The sequence below is a fragment of the Aspergillus sydowii genome (genome assembly GCF_001890705.1).
Source record: "Aspergillus sydowii CBS 593.65 unplaced genomic scaffold ASPSYscaffold_15, whole genome shotgun sequence".
NCBI lineage: Eukaryota > Fungi > Ascomycota > Eurotiomycetes > Eurotiales > Aspergillaceae > Aspergillus > Aspergillus sydowii.
In genome coordinates, this window is record NW_024467873.1 from 422304 (window position 1) to 439860 (window position 17557).

Here is a 17557-nt window from a genome sequence, read left to right on the forward strand (position 1 = left end):
GGCTGCCCAGAATCTAGCGTCTCGGCCTCTGTTGATCGCTCGTATTTGTTGACCAGGAGGCTGGAATGGAGGGGCACAACGACAAGACGGCCAAGTCAGAATAAGTCCAGTTCACGCATCATTGGGCCGCCTCCGAAGTGGCAGGACAGAGCTGGTATGTTTCCAATTCCCTATACTACACGTCTACCAGGATATGGCATCTACCGGTAAAGGAGCAGAGTTACCTACTCCAATAAAGCACAAGGTAAAGTCCCTACAGCAAAGATTGAGTTCCTTCTAATATTATTTAACCATACGCTGCAAGTACCAACATCCGCAAGGGTCATGCTGATTTCAGGAACCCGTTCCATGTTGAATGGACGGAAATGTGCATGTTATGATGCACGCCTAGAGCACCATCCACCAAAGTAGCGATGATCCGAGCAACCACAAGCAAAAACTAATTAGCCATAACCATTAGCCGAGACCGAAAAAATAGCAGCCTCGCTCGGACTAGCTGCACAACACAGAGCCTAGTCATAACACTTAAACCCGCTGACCCGATGACCTTCAGGGAGTCCTCTGTACCCCTCCCGATCTATGCCCTGGATCAGCATACTTCCGGGCGCGCAAGCGACATCATACGAGTCGCAGTGGTGGCCGATGGGGACTTTTGCCGAATAAACATGGTCGTTGTATGCCTTGTTGACATAGACGCATTGTCCGTGCGGTGCGGCTACATCGATGCAGTCTTTGAAGTCTGCATTATAGCACATCCGGATGGACGCACCATGGGCAGTCACCAGTAGAGACGAGGCGCAGACGAGGATGCTGGAGTTGAGCTTCATGTTGGGCCTGGCACAAGCGGCTCTTTAGCTATCGTATATGGGGACTTGCCGAGGGTATAGAGCTTGAGTTGACTTACTGATAGATCAAGGTAGAGCACGATATTCTGAGTTTCTTTGCGGAGACACTGCTGGTGGGGAATGAGTTTCTGTCAGGTTTTATCTCTGGAAAGAGAGGGCTTTATATGTCAAGCCAGTCGACGCCTCCCACTCTGCCTTGTCGTCGCTGAGATAACATGTATACGAGATGCTACACCACAGTCACTTGGCAGCTTCAGCCATCACCAAGCAAAATTGACGTGAGGTTGATGTTTCAGTTGGTTGCACCATTCACAAGGAGAACTGCTAGCAAAACAAGTCTTTCAATCACAAAGTCTGGCCAACCTCGCAACCTGGGCCATCGATATGTCCTGCCGAGCCTCGAATCTCCAACTGATCGCCGCCTCAGCCTCAGCTGCCAAGGGGTAAAAGGGATTGCCCTCGTATACGACAGCCAATAATCACAGAACACAGAGAAGTGATCATCATGGTATTGACTTAATTGTGGCAGAGCCTCTTCGCCGTGTAACCTCTGTTCTTGTCTGATCGTGATCGCGAGATGCCACCAGGAACAGTATAGTATAGGAAGATCACTGTTCGCTAGATCCAAAAATTATAGTTGACACAGCCTTTCCCTCGTCTTTGTGGCTGAGATCTCAGTCAGTCGGCGCACTTAGGACTTTCCTTGATAGGGGTCTGATTGTCATCCATTCCACGATCCAAGCGGATTCATTATTTGCCCATGGTAGGGCAGTAGACTACTGGTGCAGCTGGTGAAGCTACTGCAGGAAACTGTATTGCACCCAGACTATTGATCGCCGTCGGCAATGGCCAGGGCTGCGTCTGTTATTATGATTGCTTTGAATGTGTTCTCGGCCATTTCTCGGAGTGCGGTTCTTGGATTTCTGGCGCTCTTGACGTGGGCAACTTCGGAGAGTCTACTGAAGAGCAAGCGGTATGTTTCGTCGAGGTCCTCTTGATATGCGAGGCAGAGAAGAAGGATCTGGGGCTTGTTTTCTGTCATTGTTGTGGTAGGGGAGAGAAGTTGATAAGAGGAAATGCGGTTGCAAACTATGTGTTGGAAAACTGGATTGTCTTGGGAATCGGTTCTGATAGATAGTATAATTCAAACGCCTTTTTAATGAATCTAGCGATTGAGAGATAGTTGCTGTTGACAGGAAGTTCTGGCGAGAAAGGTGCAATATAAGTATGCTGCCCTCGCTCATTCCACGGCCAACTCACCAACTCGAATTATACTACGGGATAAGGACCAGATTTACTCTCATCATAATGTCTCCGTAGTATGGCGTCCTATGTACGCGGATTCTCTGGTGGCTATTACGCAGGACTGTTAAGTCTATTCAGTAATACTAAGCCTAGATTGTATTTGTTAACATATCGGACTATAATACTTCGATTAAGAACATCCATTAATACCACTATCTTCCCATTCTAAATGCAAATAGTCACCCCTTTCAACCAGAAAATAACACTCCTGCTCCGTGGCTACTGAACCATCAATAGAGACCATTCTGATACTGGAAGCGCTCCAGGCATCTCACAGTAGGCCACTTCTTCTCTCCCGCATATTCTTTCATATCCAACAGCAGCCTCCGCGCCTGCGCACGGGACGAGTCGCGCAGAACCGCATTCAACATCATCTCAAGATGCTCGGCAGATCTCGAGCGGGATAAAAGGGACTTGTGGCCGTCCGCATGCTCCGGCAGCATCTTCGCTCCGCGATCCAGGAACGCTTTGAGGGCTACCTTGGAGTGCAGGATGACCTTATTCCACACGACCGGGCGGCTGTTTTGTTGCGTCGTGAGGTTTATATCAATGCCGTGTCTCACTAACTCATCAACCGTTTTCTCTTTCTGCTGATCGTCTGCGTTGGATTGGAACAAACCCACAAGTATCGAGTACGGGTCAGCGCCGCAGCATGGCATGTCAACCAGGCCTTTATCCAAAAGCCACCCAAGTAAATGAGGATGAAGGATAAATAAAGGATTTGCCATGAGAGCCCAGACATGACGCATATATCTCGCGTCTGGGTAAGTCGTTTCTTTTAAAAAGCCGTTGTTGTATAAGAAATCCAGCATCTCCAGTGTTCCCCTCATTGCGAACTGGAGCAGACTGAAGCTCTGATTTGCGAGTGACACGCCTCTATCCAGCATCATCTGCAGTTCGGGTAATCCACTTTTACTGAGTATCCCTTTCAGCATACTCGTGAGGTCGTCACCACTCGGCATGGCAGCGCCTCGCTCGATTAGAAGTCGAAACAGCTCCTCATGGCCCACTGCAACCAGTAGGGCTAGACCACGCATGTATAACTTGTCTTTGCAATTCGGATCAGCGCCAGCATCTAGCAGCATTCTCGTCATCGGCACGCTGCGCAATCTGATGGCTTCGATTAGGGCTTGCGAGCGGAGCTTTGCTCCATGGCGAAGCAGCAGTCTCACCATGTTTTCCTGGCGATTCTTCACAGCGCGCATGAGCGGAGGTTCACAAACAGATTCATTATCACTCCATCCTTCTACGGAGGCGCCGCTCTGCAGAATCTCACATACCAACCGTTCCGATCCCGTCACGACAGCCATGTCGAACATGTCTATTGCTGCTATCCATTCATGTAGAGCTTGCGTAATATCATCGCATTCCAGTAGCGTCCTTGCAACATTAAGCCTGCGATGCATAATGGCTATATCCAGCGCTCCGCGGAGAGCTTCACCAGGGAGTGCAGATCCGGCGCCGTACTCCAGCAAGCATCGGACTGTTTCCGGATCGCTGCAGTATCCCAGACCATGGCCATCCCTTATCGAACGGCATAAAGCGGTTGGGTCAGGTTCATGGTCGATAAGTAGTGGATAATCTCAGGATTGCAACCGTCGGGATCTCGAATAGCGTATTGAAGTAGATTTGCAACCGAGACCGAGCCTGAAACTGTAGACTGACGAGCGAGCTGTATCAGCAGCTTGGCAACGGGTACGTGCGTCCAAACACCCCGGTAGAGTACGAAGTTCGCGTCGTCGCGTAGGACGGGCGCCGTTCCATGCTGTATTAGCAGCTCAATAACAGGTTCATGATGTTGAGCCATTGCATGCCAAAGTCCAGAATCCAGATACCGAGGGAGAGTTGACGGCCACCCGCAAGAAGCGTGTAACCCTTTTCCAACGTCCAAAAACAGTTTGACAATGTCTAAATCACCCCTTATAGCTGCGGATGACATGAGCTTTTGCCATGTAAATTTGTCAAGGTCATTCGACTGCAAGACGAGCAGGTTTGTCACGGCCGAGTTGGGGCCATGCCAAGTCGCGAAGGAAAGTGCGCCGGTGTGCGAGTACTGCTTGGTGTATCGGTATAAGTAGGGGTTGAGGACCTCATGGAGACGCGAGTTGACGAGTGCAAGCGAGCTGACAGTCCAGGAATAATCGAGTTCATCGGCGATGCAGTAAAGGATATCGGCAGGGAGTTCGTGGAGATACATGGCGACGATGCGGATCTTCCAATTGAAACCGGTGGTCGTAAAGCTGTTGAAGCTTGGATATTGCAGAATACTCCATCTTTGAGTATTTTATATGCCAGTTAGTGAACATATCAGAAGCTGGAGAGTGCATATTATTGTGTTGATGTGAAGTGTTGTCACAATTGTTGTCTGTATCATATCAAACACAACTAGGACTCAGTGAACAGTGACAGGAACAAAGAAAGAAAATAGCATTAGTGATAACACATGTTCCTTTCACACCAAGTGTAGATACTGAGCACTGCTGTGGAAGGAGTGGTGGCCGCTCCTCTACTTATTTTGCCAGAACTCCTGTCAAGAGCATGACCTATTAATGATCAGCATCTATTGCTGAAGGAATTATTAATTCACTATGAATTTTTAAGAGTAGAGTGAGATCTCATTTCTATTCACTGAGCTGTTCTACCATCTATTTCAACTGCAGATTCATTATACAATCTACGTAAACAAATACCATCAGCCCCAATCACGACGGCGAATACTCTGGATTATTCTCCGACTCTCGATGAACAACAACATTCGTCCGAATAGTCAACGGGCTATTACGACCTGCAGACGATCTCGATATCTCACTCTGGAGGGGCATAGTACCAGCAGCGTCCACCGCAGACCCCTCCGACCCGCGCCATATACGCGTCTCCATATGACTTTGTAAAGACGCACCGGCGAAGCCATTATTATTGCAGTTTGAAGACCCGTCGAAGATGGGATTCGCTTTCACACAACCAGCATTTTCTTGGTCGCGTTGTGATGGCCGGCGATTCTGGCGACGGAGGGTTATGTACTTGCTGAGCGCGGGCAGACAGGCGCAGATAAGGCCGATTCCTCCCTCGGCATTTCTATACCCTTATTATTAGTATCGTATAACAGAAGCAGTGAGTTTTTTTATTAAACTGGATTCATACCCAGATAACAGAACCCTCATGAAAAGAATCGACTGGTCAGGCGAATTCCCATCTACAATCAGCAACACCAACCGATACAGACTAAACCCCACCGCAATCCCACCAAGGCCCAGAAGCGAAATGACCTTGATTTTGACCTTCTTGCGCATCTGCAAAGGCCAGGTGAAAACCACGGGAAGCACGAAAATCGCAATGTCGGAAATCACGCTGATCAGGGAGTCGGCGATTATCACGGCAGACCGGTCGAGGCATGTCCCACTCCCTTTTGGTCTGGTCATCTCGGTCCAGTATGCTGAAACGGGGTCGCATATGAATGCTTTTATGAACAGGATGATGAAATAGTAGAGGACATTGAGGGCTAGAAGCACGTAGACGGCTATGACGCCGCGAAACGGGCTGTAGATTCTGGCCAGGACGAGGAGGAGCGTTACTTTGACTGTCATGGCGAGCGGTGCGTAGATGATTGTTGATGCGTATAATATCTTGGCTGTCAGTTGATATTCTTGATTAAGGGGAGTAATACGGACTTTGAAGCTGGTGTCGCTCTCATCTTGAGTCAAGTACGCTATATTGTCTGCACCACCAGCGAAGCCGTCTGCAAGATAGTTAGAAAAGTGGTCCAGAACCTGACTGAGGATCCGTGCATACACATTATAGAACACGTGCAATAGCCCATAAATAAAAGCTATTCCAGTAAGAAGCCAGCATATAAAAATCGGAGAGTCGCTCACCCAGGCCAGAAAACAGGTCACTGTCTAGTAAGCATGAAGCCCAGTCCAATACCTCGCTGAATACATACCATCCTCAACACTAAACGGCTGTCTCAGCCGTTTCCGAATAATCAGCCTCAGGATCACCACCGGTGTCACAAGGGCAATGCACAGAATCTGCGTGCTGAGGTTGACCCGGAGCAAGCCATTATCGGTCAGTCCGGCGCGGCCCTGCCTTTTGTCAGGCATGGGAGAACTTGAAATAGAAATCGCTGGGCACTGAGACGTTCGTTTACTCTTTGGGGTCGTCAATTGGGTTATATTGGGCTCGGACTCGACGTCGCCACTGCCGATTCAACCGCCGACTTTTTACTTGATTCGGGGGCTGACCCATGGTTCTATATCAGTGTCCAATCGTGGCTGCACACCGGGGAGTGGTGATATCAGCGACTCGGCTTCGCCGATTTTTCCAGAAAACGAATTACACGTGTGATGAACCTAATAATTATAGTACCGACTGGTCTGCATAGTGAGGCAGGCTTGCAATCTAAAGGGACATAATTACTGCAGGTACGTCTACATTGGGTCGGTTTGAACAAGGTCAAGTGGTCAACAAAGAATATTAATTTATTTTTCTGGTTTCCTTTTCCCCTCATCACCGATAATAAATTAAATAATTAACAGCTATTAAACTGGCTCGCTGTATATAAACAAAATCCCAATATCATATGGCTCCGCTCCGCTACCACATAGGCGGGATAGCCAGAGCCCGCCCTCAAAGAATGATTGCATTATTGTCTCAAAATATAACTCGTTCAGAATATAACTCGTTCAGAATATAACTCGTTCAGAAAATAAATCGTTCAACATCTAAGTAAGAACCAAGAAAGAGCGCAGGTTCTGAGGAAGCTCATAGCCGAACTTGTCAGACGCAAAGTGGGTGATCTCGTTGGTGCACTGAGCGTCGGAGTAGAGGTTGAATTCGATGGCTCCGCCCGGATTGCCAGCGTTGAAGTCAACGATCTCGCCCGTGTCGCAGGAGACTGTGGTGCAGGCGCTAGAGCCCTCGCCTGAGAAGGTGTGGCCGCAGGCATTGATTGTCCAGGCGCTGGCGAGGGGAGCGGCGAGGGCCGCAGCGATGATGGAGGTGATCATGGTGGTCTTCATCTTGATTGAGGTATTATGGTATGATCTGGCTCGGTTTGATGGATATTTGTGGTGTGATAAGGAATTGAAGAGTTGCTTGGAGTGTTATGCAGAATGGAAGGGGGAGGGTGATGTTTATATATGTCCGGAAAGCAGCTTCATGCATGCGGGAACAGCTCATCAAAGCCTAATCCTAACCCTTGGGGATGAATTCACCAACGCCCTATTATTAGCTAGATCCTTCAAGGCCGCTCAAAGCCTATTATTAGGCCGTCATCAGCAGCCTCAAAGCAGTCAAAGCCTTTTATTAGACCTCGCAAGCAACTCCAGCCCACAAAGCGGCACAGCACTGGCATTGTTAGCATGTTTATCCACTACCAGGGCTGCCCCACTGTGCAGAACTGATACCAGCCCAGTCAGGTTCTGCAGCCAAGCGTGCAGCCAAGAGTGGCTGGGAGCTCACCTGCAGCTTCGCCTGGCTGCCAGATGCTGATCCGCCGATCTGACTGGTCGAGCAAATACACCGCAATGTCGGTGCCAGCAGACCGAATGCCGAGGATACTAAGAGTAGCCTTGGGCGGAGGCCTTGTTTAAGGCGCACACTCGGCCGGTCTTGGTACGTCAGATAATGCAACTCTCGGATATCTCGATGTCAATCTGACACCGTCCATCAGTTGGTGTTTGGCTGATCGCAATTAACCATAGACATTTGGTGAATATGCATTGCAACCGCAGAAATAGAGTTACAAACCTAATATCTTGTATCCGCTAGTATCATTCCTTGATCATGCAAGGTAACAAGGTAACATCAAAGGAATAGCGAAATCACCAACATAAATCCGCCAAGTGACTGCGCAGCAAACTTCTATACCCGGAGTAAAACCCGGCCAATGCCAGCTGGTCGCCGTGTCTCTGCGCTAGCAAGTAAAGGATCCTGTATGGCATTCAGATGACGAAATTGTACTCCTTCTGGGGGAATGTGGACTTGTCCGGTCTTCAGCCGCTCGCAAATTTCCGTAGGGTCGCTACTCGCTGCACTATGACATGTAACGTCGATGACTGAGATCATAGACCGCAGCCTACAGATCAAGTTCAAGGGGTAGGATGCGGCATTTACATCCAAGTCAGTTATCAAAGGGACGACGAAAGGGAAATAGCAGTTCCTTGCCTAGGAAAGACCTGGAGATGCCATGTTTGTATTCGTAAGACTTGAAATAGTCAACTCGAACACTTGCAACTCAAACATTGAGCAACCCTACTATATAGACAGATAGACAGATATATATATATATATATATAGACAATGCTCCAATATAGAACGCGAAAGTTAGAAACTTACTTCTGAATGCAGTAGTGAGGCCTCATAACCTGCGCATTATACAAGAAATTGCGGTTTGAGGCTAGCCAGGCCAACGTTCATCTACGAATCTTGTCAATACAACAACATCATCGAGTTACTAGGGACTGGACCTGGACATGGAATTATCCTCTGTTTTGACCTTATATAGTCATAAAAATTTTCCGTTTGCATGAACTAGCCCGGCTAGCTCAATCGGTAGAGCGTGAGACTCTTAATCTCAAGGCTGCGGGTTCGAGCCCCGCGTTGGGCTTTCTTTTTTATTTTTTTTTCCCCCCTTGCCTCCGCACGGACGAAAACTGGAGCTTATCCTCTCTCCTCTTCAGAGCATTACTGTACGTACGTACGTATAGACGGCTGGCCTAGTTGGGCGCAGGATGTTTTTTAAAGCTGGAACGGCTTAACTAAGCGACCTGGGCGAAAGTCGACAACACAACTACCTACATCAATTCCAACTTCCAGCTCCACCAAGATGGTAAACGGAGTCCAGTTTGCTGTAACAACCTCGACTCATAATCCCAAGCCACAGAATGAACTCCCCAAAAAGGCCTCCTGCGATGCGTGCCGCCGACGGAAAGTCAAATGCGACAGAACCCAACCATGTAGCCAGTGCACTTCCTCATTCTACGGTACAGTACCCTCCACCTACCACTTTGAAAGAATGCCAATGTTAATTCGTCAGATTGCACATTCTCCGAGCCAGCCCGCAAGAAGCGGAAAACGGCAACTGAGGAGAAAATCGAACTGCTCGAGGGCCGAATAAAGGCCATGGAAGAAGCATCCGCCCAGGCTGCTGCTCCAGACTTGCCTACTACAAGACCATCACCTAGACCGAGAGGCCTGCCACAGGCGCAGGCAGGCCAGCCCGGTGCAAAAATCTATCAACCTATTGAGAAAGGAGACCTAGAGTTCACAGGCTATTCGGCAGATCGCACCTTTATCGAAGGCTTCAAACACAAACTGGGAGACTGGGCGCTTGACGCGACGCATAAACGTGTCCCTGCTGTCTTTGCAGTCCCAGGTCTTTTCGACACAACCCGCGGACCCCCGGTTGATGTCGAGCTCCCACCGAAGGTTTTGGCTAGGAAGCTAGTTGACGCCGCGTTGGATGCCCAGATTCTCTTTGACATCATCCACCGCCCGTCCTTCGATAATCTGTTCACGCTTGTTTATTCCCTTGATCCGTCTCATTATAGCATAGAGGAATGGCGGTTCCTTGCCCTTTTATACGCAGTTCTAGCATACGGCGGTCTGTTCATCAGCGGCGTTGATGAACACGAGAACGATGTACTCTCGAACTCGTCCCTTTACTATGAGAAAAGCTTACAGCTGCAAAACATTGCCGATTGCAAAGACCTTGTCTCCCTCCAGGCCATCTTCTTCAAGATCCTCTACCTCCTCTCAACCACTCGAGTCTTCACCTGCTACACCTACGTGAGCGCCGCGCTATCAGTGGCGGTACGAATGGGACTCCATCGAGTGGACTCCTCCACAACCCATCAGGATTTGATCCAGCGGGAAACCGGCAAGCGAGTATTCTGGGCTGTTTGGACGCTCACTAACGAAGTTGCCGCTACCTGTGGGCTTCCAGTTCTTCTCAACAATGAGGAGATTGACCAAGAAGCCCCGACTGAGGTTAGCGACTCTTCTATTGAAGCGCGACAAATCCTGCCGCAGCCAGAAGGTGAATTCTGTCTCACGGCCATCGCAACAATCTACCGACGACTGCATCATGTTTTTCAAAAGGCGGGCAAACAGATTTACTCTGAGAACCAGTCCAACCTGCTCCAGACAGGGGGTGTAGGAAGTTATCTTGTGAGCATGGGTAGATTAAAAGGAATTGAAAAGGAGCTTCACCAATGGGTTCGAGAGTTACCCGATCATCTCGTTCTTGGGAATGGACCCGACAACCCTGAACTCGCCGCGTAGGTCCTTGGCAGATTACACATTGCTGCGAGAGGAGAGGGAACTGACAGAAAGAATTATATAGAGCCCGGTTTACCCTCTGCATACTATACGCACACACGCAACTCTACATATACCGCCCCTTTCTCCGACAATTCATGGTGCACCCAGGAAATCCAGACCAGGCAGATAGCACGAGCTCGAGATGGCTCGCGACAATATGCATCCAGGCATGCGAGAACATCATCACCCTATGCGAAGACATGTATAAACGGGGCCTATTAGGCGGCGGGAGCTGGTTTGCGATTCGGGCCTTGTTTAGCTCGACTCTAACTCTCTTCTACGTCGCCCTAACGTCCAGAGACCCCGGACTCCTTCAGGCACAGACACGATCTATTTGCACGCGCTTGGCTCTGGGGAGAAAAATCTCGGACAGTATCGCGAAGCGTAGCGGTCTTGCTCATCGGTGGAAAGTCATGATGACGGTATGTTCTCTCTCGTCTCGTTTTCGTAACATCTTACTGAGTCCTCTGTCTAGGTCATGATTGCAACACTCCCAAGCAGTGCTCGCCATATCCAAGAGAAGCTCCTAAGTTTAGACAACAAGGTCCCGGACATGAGTTTCTACAAAGACAATTCTCAGACACCGGATGATATCTACACAACCTCGTTAGGGGCGTCGGCACTAAATCTCCTAGGCAGCGACAGTTCAGCTGCCGATAAAGTCAAATGGCTCGCCCCCCATCATCTTGAAGCCCTTGGTATTGGATGTTTCGAACATGAAGACTGTCGGTCTCCTTCGTGCCGGCCGGGTCTAGATTCAACTCAGGGGTTTCAACTTGATAACAACATCGGGGACTACTTTCTAGGCAGCAATGCGCCTGGGCCTAGCCACGAGTCGGTGGAAATGCCTCCAGATACCGGAGAAGTGGGGTTTGGCGATCTCGACGAGTTTCTGGATCTGCAGAACTGGCTATAGTTGTCGAGTATCGATTATTACTCCGTTAACTCCGTATACACTACGCCAAGACATTGTCTACGCTAACCGTAAATACGGATTTAAATCATCCGAAGACCGAGGGAGCCAATCATAACGGATGACGCTAACCACATTTACGGGGACTTTCCACCCACCCCGACAGAGTTCTATACAAAAGCACACCAGTTGCTGCTCTTTCCAATAACAGCAACATCTCCCTGTCTTGCAAGTACTCACTAACATGGCTGGTAAGGACGAAAAAAAGAGCAACGAAAAAAATAACGAGGTATGTTGCATGCATTTCCACTTGATCAAGACTCTCTGACTGGTATTATGAAGCAACCGCTCTTCATGGACCTTCCCAGAGGAATAGTCGGCTGGGAATATGACAAGGATCCTCAAAATCCAAGGTAGTAACAATAATTCAATGAACGATTGCCAGTGCTAAATTTTCCAGGAATTACCCACCTTCTCGGAAATGGTTTCTTCTAGGTATCGTCAGTATCGTCACATTAATCAGGTATGAAATCTTTATATACGCTGGAGTTTACACGAGAATAACTGTATCAGTCCATTTGCGTCTACTCTTTTTGCCCCTGCTGCCGGATACGCCGCGCGAGAACTCGGCAATACTTCGTCTATATTAAGCACCCTAGCGGTCACAGCTTATCTATTCGGTTACGCCGTAAGTCTGCGTCTGCCATGCTTCTTCTTCCTCAATTCATTGACAAGCTGTCTAGGTGGGACCTCTTATTTTATCACCCCTCAGTGAACTATACGGCCGCCGAATCGTCCTGAACGTGGCAACGACGCTGTTCGTTTTGTTTCAGATTGGATGTGCTCTTTCACCTAATATCGCCGCCCTGATTGTCTTCAGAACCATCACCGGAATGGGCGGGTCTGCTTGTCTGACAATTGGCGGTGGAGTTATATCAGATCTCTTTGCGCCTGAGCAGCGAGGGCTTGCCATGTCAATTTTCTCGCTGGGTCCTCTGCTTGGACCTGTCATTGGTCCGATTTGCGGTGCCTTTATTGCGCAGGATGTTGGGTGGCGGTGGGTTAGTATAAATGCCGTCTAAGTGACTGTTTAAATACTAATTTTATAGATATTTTGGGTGCTCACTATTACAGGCGGCACCTTCACCACCTTCGTTATCATTTTCAGCCGCGAGACCAACCCAGTGATCCTAATGGAACGCAAAACACGCAAGCTGCAAAAGGAGCTGGACAGACCCGACCTCAGAAGCTGCTACGAAAAGAAAGACCAAGAACCCATCAAAACCCACCGAGCAGCGTTCCGCTTCCTCCTGCACCGCCTCACAATCCCAATTCAACTCCTCATTCACTCCCCCATCGTCACCCTCATCGCCCTCTACATCGCCGTCATCTACGGCTGCCTCTACCTCCTCTTCACAACAGTCACCTCCATCTTCGAAGACACATACCACTGGCCGCTCTCCACCAGCGGCCTCGCCAACATCGGCCTCGGCCTGGGCTTCCTCATCGGCCAGATCATCTTCGGCCTCACAAGCGATAAAGTCCTGAAACGCCTCAAGGCACGCAACAACAACACCCTCACCCCAGAAATGCGGCTGCCGCTGGCCATAGTCTTTGCCCTCTTCGTCCCCATCTCGTTCTTCTGGTACGGCTGGTCCGTCCAAAAGCCTACCCACTGGATCGTGCCCATTATCGGGCTTGCCCCCTTCGCTGTGGGCATGATCGGTATATTCAGCACGCTGCAGACTTATGTCATTGATTGCTATCCGCGGTATGCGGCGTCTGGGATCGCGGCTATCACTGTTACGCGCTCGATGTTTGGGGCGTTGCTCCCGCTGGCTGGGCCTTATATGTACCGTGCTCTTGGGTATGGGTGGGGGAATACACTGCTAGGACTTATTGCGCTGCTTCTTGTTCCCATGCCGGTTATATTCTATCGGTTTGGGGCTGTTCTTAGGGAGCGTGCTAGGAAGATATTCTAATGGGCTGTTTCAGGAGTCTATATCGGTCGGTTAGTTCCCCTGATATTCGTTGTGGGAGTAGGAGCTTCAAAAGTTTATATCCTTTGTTTATATAGACACGAACGGCCTGTTTTATGCATTAATTAGTATAGATATGGACGTTGGCTTTTTATGTATTGTGAGACTAAAATAATAATACCCTTTGAAAAGATATTTACTATGCACTAGACACAGGGTATTGTTGGGGCCCGGAGAAGAAATGGAGGGAGGATTAGCCGAGCTGTAGCACAGATCAGTGTTCAAAGGATATATATAAAACATGTAGGTAGTACATTCAATATCCATCCCCCAGCCCTCCTCCTGCCACTATACCTGCACCACCGAGAACAAGAGCTAAAGGAGCCAGGACCGCATCGCAGCCCGTTTTTCTTCTCCAGGTCTTCTTCTACCTCTCCCATCGTAACCAAACCCAGTCCATAGGAATCTAAACACAATGGCGTTTATTTCTTCGAACTCCACAGAGAGCCGGCGGCTGTTCAGATACTGATGATACCAATCCGAATTCTGATTTTGAGTAGCAGTAGTAGGCCCTCTGCGATATAAGTAAGCAACCATCTCCCAGTCCTTTCGCTCTGCATAGAAGTGGCGCACGGCGGACTTCATCTGCCGAGTTATATCACGGTCAATGTCAATGTCAATGTCAACGCCATCGTCATCACTGTATTGGGGTTCGCGTGGGAGACGGATAGAGTTTGCGTGCAAGTCTTCTACAAATTTGCCAGCTAAAAGGTATGTCGCAAGGTGCCAATTCTCGATATCAAGCGCAGCGTCAAACAGTTCTTTGCCAGTCGTCTTGTCGTCAAACAACCTGATCACGTTTTGACGGGGTAGTGTAGGCAGAGGCTCCTCGGAATCTTCCAATACATAATGTAAAAGAGATTTAAGATGGGAGGATGGAGCCTGTTTATTCGCTTCAACAGCATGATCAAGAAGGAGTGTCATCAATGGCAGGTCTTGGGACTGGTGTGCGATGAGGAACGGCGTTTGATGGGTTTTATTTGCTGCTAAGATGTTGGCGCCTCTGTGGAGGAGGTATTCACACATGCTGTTCCTTTTATCGGAATCGACATTATTCGGCGGTTGTATTCGGTTTGCTTTGCAGGCGGAGATTAGGGGCGTGTTTCCCTCCGAATCAAGGCTCTCGAGGTGGAATCCGTGGGATAAAAGGACTTCCATAAGGTCCACTCTGCATGCTTTAGCTGCGCGATGTACAGCAACTGCCGCGTCTGTGTAGTTGATGTCTTCAGTCCTAGGCAACGTACGGTATAAAAACGGCAAATAGACTGCCAATGCTGCCGGTTCGCCATTTGCTGCAGCCCAAAACAGCGCCTCGATGAGAGAAGCATGAGACAAGGAATGAATTCCCGAATGATTCAAGAATTCCTTCAAGATGGAAGCGTCCTTCGAGGCCAATGCAATGAGGAAGGGGGACGATTTTAGAAAGTCTTGTGAGAACGGATTTGCCCTGTGTTCGAACAGGGTATGTGCCAGGCCATACTGCTCACTGCTGAGAGCTAAATGGAGTGCTGCCTGTTGGCGGAAGTCTTGCGCATCAACATATGCGCCGGCTTCTAGAAGGACTTTGGCTGCTCTGTGATGTTTCCCTTTGGTCGCAAAGTGTAAAGCGGTGCTTCCATCGTCATCAGTGAGATTGATTTCTGCGCCGCACTGATTAAGTGATCGTAAAACATCCTCGCTTCCCTTATTTGCTGCGACATGTACTGCAGTCATCCCTTTCGAATCTCGCTGGTTGAGCGAAGCACCGCGGGAGTGTAGTAATTGCACCATGGCAGCAGTATTGCAGGCATGCAAAGGCGTTCTGCCAGATTTACCTGTATTATCTAGAGAAGCCCCTTGCTCAAGTAGCATCTTTACCAGCGAAGTTGAACTGCCCATAGCGGCAATGTGAATTGGCTTGAACGATGACGCATCGGGGCGATCTATCGCCGTTGGATCGAGTCGCAGAATGTAAAGAATGATTCTTCTAAGTTCCTCGGACTCTCGGTCAGAGAATGCCTGTGTGGTTAGGTGCAGTGGATATGTGTAGAGACCCCCATCCCAGGTGGCTTTGATCCTGGTCATGGCAAGTTCAGGACAATCGGTTAGTAGAGCCTCCAGGGCATCGATATCTTCCATGTCAATTGCCTGGCTAACAGCAGTCCTACCATCCGGATCCTGCTGCTGCACCATTGGAGAAATTAACGACACAGTTTCTCGTAATCTATCCATATGCCTACTTCCATGTATCGCCAATCGCTCAGCATTGGACAAGGGCGACAACGCACACGCGAGAGGGAGCCTGCTCAAATGCTGGTTAGAGCAAGCGGCTTCCATCATTACGTGTCCGCTGGGAAAAGCCGAGTGCCACAGGAGGTCGAAGATCCCAGGGAAATTGTACTTGACCGCCATGTGTAGTGGTGTGAAATCCGCCATCAAGTGGTCCTGGTCCTCCCTGGGCGAGAAGGCCGGGACCAGGGGGTTGGCCCCGAGTTGGAGGAGGGCCTTGACTGCTTCAGTATTTCCCGAAGAAACAGCAGTTGCCAGCGGAGTTCCCTGTACTTTAAAAGGCCACTGAGGGTGCAGGGGAGTTTCTTCTTTGACAGGCATGGCCCGGTCTAGGGCTTCTTCCACGTTGAACTGTTCTCTGCATACCTCTTGCAGTAACCGGACAAGCCGGTCAATCTGTGTGTCTGAGAAACAGAACAACCAGTAGAGAGGCGCAGAAGCATCGAAGGAACCTGTTGAGCTCCAGTACCTCATCAAAAGTTCCACTGTGTCCAAGTTCCCGCAGCGAGCGGCGGTGTGAAGGAGGGATTCCTTGCTAATGTTCATATCAGGCAACGTGGACAAGACCTCTTCCACCAGTTTGCTGTCATGGTGGCAGATTGCAAACTCAAGGATATTGTAACGAACTTGGTGTCTGTGATTCCGCACTGTGACCACGGTGATATCACCATATTCAGCATATGTCGATCGTAGATCCACCAGTCCATTCTTGAAGGACATATAATCAGGATATTTGACTATAGCTTTGCCAAAGTGCACGTCGACACTAGAAGACGCTTTCAACTTGCTGGTAAGACGAAACCCTAAAGCGAGAGATTCTGCATAACTATGAGGCGGCCTTGACGTTTCGCCCCCCTGCAAGAGTCCCGACTCTATTTGCGGGCCGAAAGTTCGAGTCAGTATGTGGCCTGCACTGCTTGCGCGTTGAAGGAAGGCAGTGGCCTTGCCACTATCCCTCGACGTTCCAAATGCATTTATATAGCACAGCATGACCTGGAATGCGGCTTCCGTTACACTCAGGGAAGGGTGACCCCTTGCCGCCTCTGTTTCCAGGTCGTGTAGTAGTGTCTGCTGATGTGCCCAAGGTATATGCATGCTATTATGCCCGGCGAATATGGTGTACTTCATCTCACTTGCCATGGCAAGAGAAGCCAATTGTGACTGTAAGAAGGAGCCCCCGGCAGAATTTTTCCAGGTATTCATGACCGGAAGTCGACTTAGATCTGATAGTCTCTGGCAGGGGTCAATCTGTAACGTATGCTTAAACAATGCGAGGAGAATCTTCCTTTCGAACCACATTTCAGGAGTCATTATTCGCTGGACGAATGACTGAGCAAGGGTTTGCAGATGGCAAGGGTCGAATCGCCCAAATATATGCTTGTCATCCACCTCAGGAGCTGGCTCATTGTCTAGTTCCACAATACTCATGGATGAAGTCAGAGACGATGTTGGCCGACAGTAGGCCGGATTATCCCTCCACGACTTTTGAAAATATATTTGGCCGTCTGCTAGTATTTCCCACACACAGAGCCCAAATGCCCAGATATCACACTTGTGGAGCTGCTCAACCGGGATGGGCTGGCTTCTTTGATGGCGTACCTCAGGCGCGTTATATCTGGACAGAAACCTCAGTTTATATCAGAGAAAATGCAGCCTATTGCTGACTTACAGCTCCGTACCAAAGTAATGAGCCGTCTCTTCAGTCTCTGGGCTGAGAATGATGGAATGGCCAAAATCCGACACTTTGGCAACTGCCCCTGACGGACGGTCAAGCGAAGGAGCAATCAACACGTTGTCGATCTTGAGATCACCGTGGACTATGCTACACCTGTGAAGGGCCATCAGCCCAGCCGCAATATCTCCAG

At 49.3% G+C, this 17557-nt stretch overlaps 6 protein-coding genes and 1 non-coding gene across 7 annotated transcripts; 3 read left to right on the top strand and 4 right to left on the bottom strand.

Annotated features, from left to right (window-relative positions):
• Nucleotides 1-251: 251 nt before the first annotated feature.
• On the bottom strand, nucleotides 252-1174 carry ASPSYDRAFT_136651 (uncharacterized protein). Its single transcript, XM_040840770.1, has 2 exons — nucleotides 901-1174; nucleotides 252-833 (listed from the first exon to the last, which is right to left on the bottom strand). The coding sequence occupies exon 2, from the start codon at nucleotides 825-827 to the stop codon at nucleotides 513-515; it is 315 nt and encodes a 104-aa protein (XP_040697632.1). The 5' UTR covers nucleotides 828-833; nucleotides 901-1174; the 3' UTR covers nucleotides 252-512.
• A 1206-nt stretch (nucleotides 1175-2380) lies between these two features.
• On the bottom strand, nucleotides 2381-4347 carry ASPSYDRAFT_1163171 (uncharacterized protein; the record flags this gene model as incomplete). Its single annotated transcript, XM_040840127.1, has 2 exons — nucleotides 2381-3732; nucleotides 3816-4347. The coding sequence occupies 2 exons, from the start codon at nucleotides 4345-4347 to the stop codon at nucleotides 2381-2383; spliced, it is 1884 nt and encodes a 627-aa protein (XP_040697633.1).
• A 436-nt stretch (nucleotides 4348-4783) lies between these two features.
• Nucleotides 4784-6255, bottom strand: ASPSYDRAFT_503319 (uncharacterized protein). Its single transcript, XM_040848048.1, has 5 exons — nucleotides 6023-6255; nucleotides 5940-5976; nucleotides 5819-5886; nucleotides 5292-5773; nucleotides 4784-5225 (listed from the first exon to the last, which is right to left on the bottom strand). Exons 2-5 carry the CDS (start codon nucleotides 5965-5967, stop codon nucleotides 4853-4855), a joined length of 951 nt encoding a protein of 316 aa, XP_040697634.1. The 5' UTR covers nucleotides 5968-5976; nucleotides 6023-6255; the 3' UTR covers nucleotides 4784-4852.
• Nucleotides 6256-6607: 352 nt separating this feature from the next.
• On the bottom strand, nucleotides 6608-7448 carry ASPSYDRAFT_50580 (uncharacterized protein). Its single transcript, XM_040848113.1, has one exon. The coding sequence runs from the start codon at nucleotides 7166-7168 to the stop codon at nucleotides 6872-6874; it is 297 nt and encodes a 98-aa protein (XP_040697635.1). The 5' UTR covers nucleotides 7169-7448; the 3' UTR covers nucleotides 6608-6871.
• A 1236-nt stretch (nucleotides 7449-8684) lies between these two features.
• On the top strand, nucleotides 8685-8757 carry ASPSYDRAFT_t127. The gene has a single exon. It is a non-coding gene; the product is annotated as a tRNA-Lys (tRNA).
• Nucleotides 8758-8976: 219 nt separating this feature from the next.
• On the top strand, nucleotides 8977-11388 carry ASPSYDRAFT_94326 (uncharacterized protein; the record flags this gene model as incomplete). Its single annotated transcript, XM_040852956.1, has 4 exons — nucleotides 8977-9133; nucleotides 9187-10429; nucleotides 10495-10894; nucleotides 10948-11388. The coding sequence occupies 4 exons, from the start codon at nucleotides 8977-8979 to the stop codon at nucleotides 11386-11388; spliced, it is 2241 nt and encodes a 746-aa protein (XP_040697636.1).
• Nucleotides 11389-11739: 351 nt separating this feature from the next.
• ASPSYDRAFT_61798 (MFS transporter) lies at nucleotides 11740-13367 on the top strand (the record flags this gene model as incomplete). The annotated part of the gene is made up of 5 exons (XM_040850035.1): nucleotides 11740-11798; nucleotides 11846-11908; nucleotides 11959-12073; nucleotides 12129-12446; nucleotides 12495-13367. The coding sequence occupies 5 exons, from the start codon at nucleotides 11740-11742 to the stop codon at nucleotides 13365-13367; spliced, it is 1428 nt and encodes a 475-aa protein (XP_040697637.1).
• Between the last annotated feature and the right edge of the window lie 4190 nt (nucleotides 13368-17557).

Coding starts and splice junctions, on each gene's coding strand:
- ASPSYDRAFT_136651 (XM_040840770.1), bottom strand. CDS start 827: ATGAAGCTCAACTCCAGCATCCTCGTCTGCGCCTCGTCTCTACTGGTG.
- ASPSYDRAFT_503319 (XM_040848048.1), bottom strand. CDS start 5,967: ATGGGCTATTGCACGTGTTCTATAATGT. Junction 5,887..5,939: donor TTGCACGTGTTCTATAATGT/GTATGCACGGAT, acceptor ACTATCTTGCAG/ACGGCTTCGCTGGTGGTGCA. Junction 5,226..5,291: donor ATGAGGGTTCTGTTATCTGG/GTATGAATCCAG, acceptor ATAAGGGTATAG/AAATGCCGAGGGAGGAATCG.
- ASPSYDRAFT_50580 (XM_040848113.1), bottom strand. CDS start 7,168: ATGAAGACCACCATGATCACCTCCATCATCGCTGCGGCCCTCGCCGCT.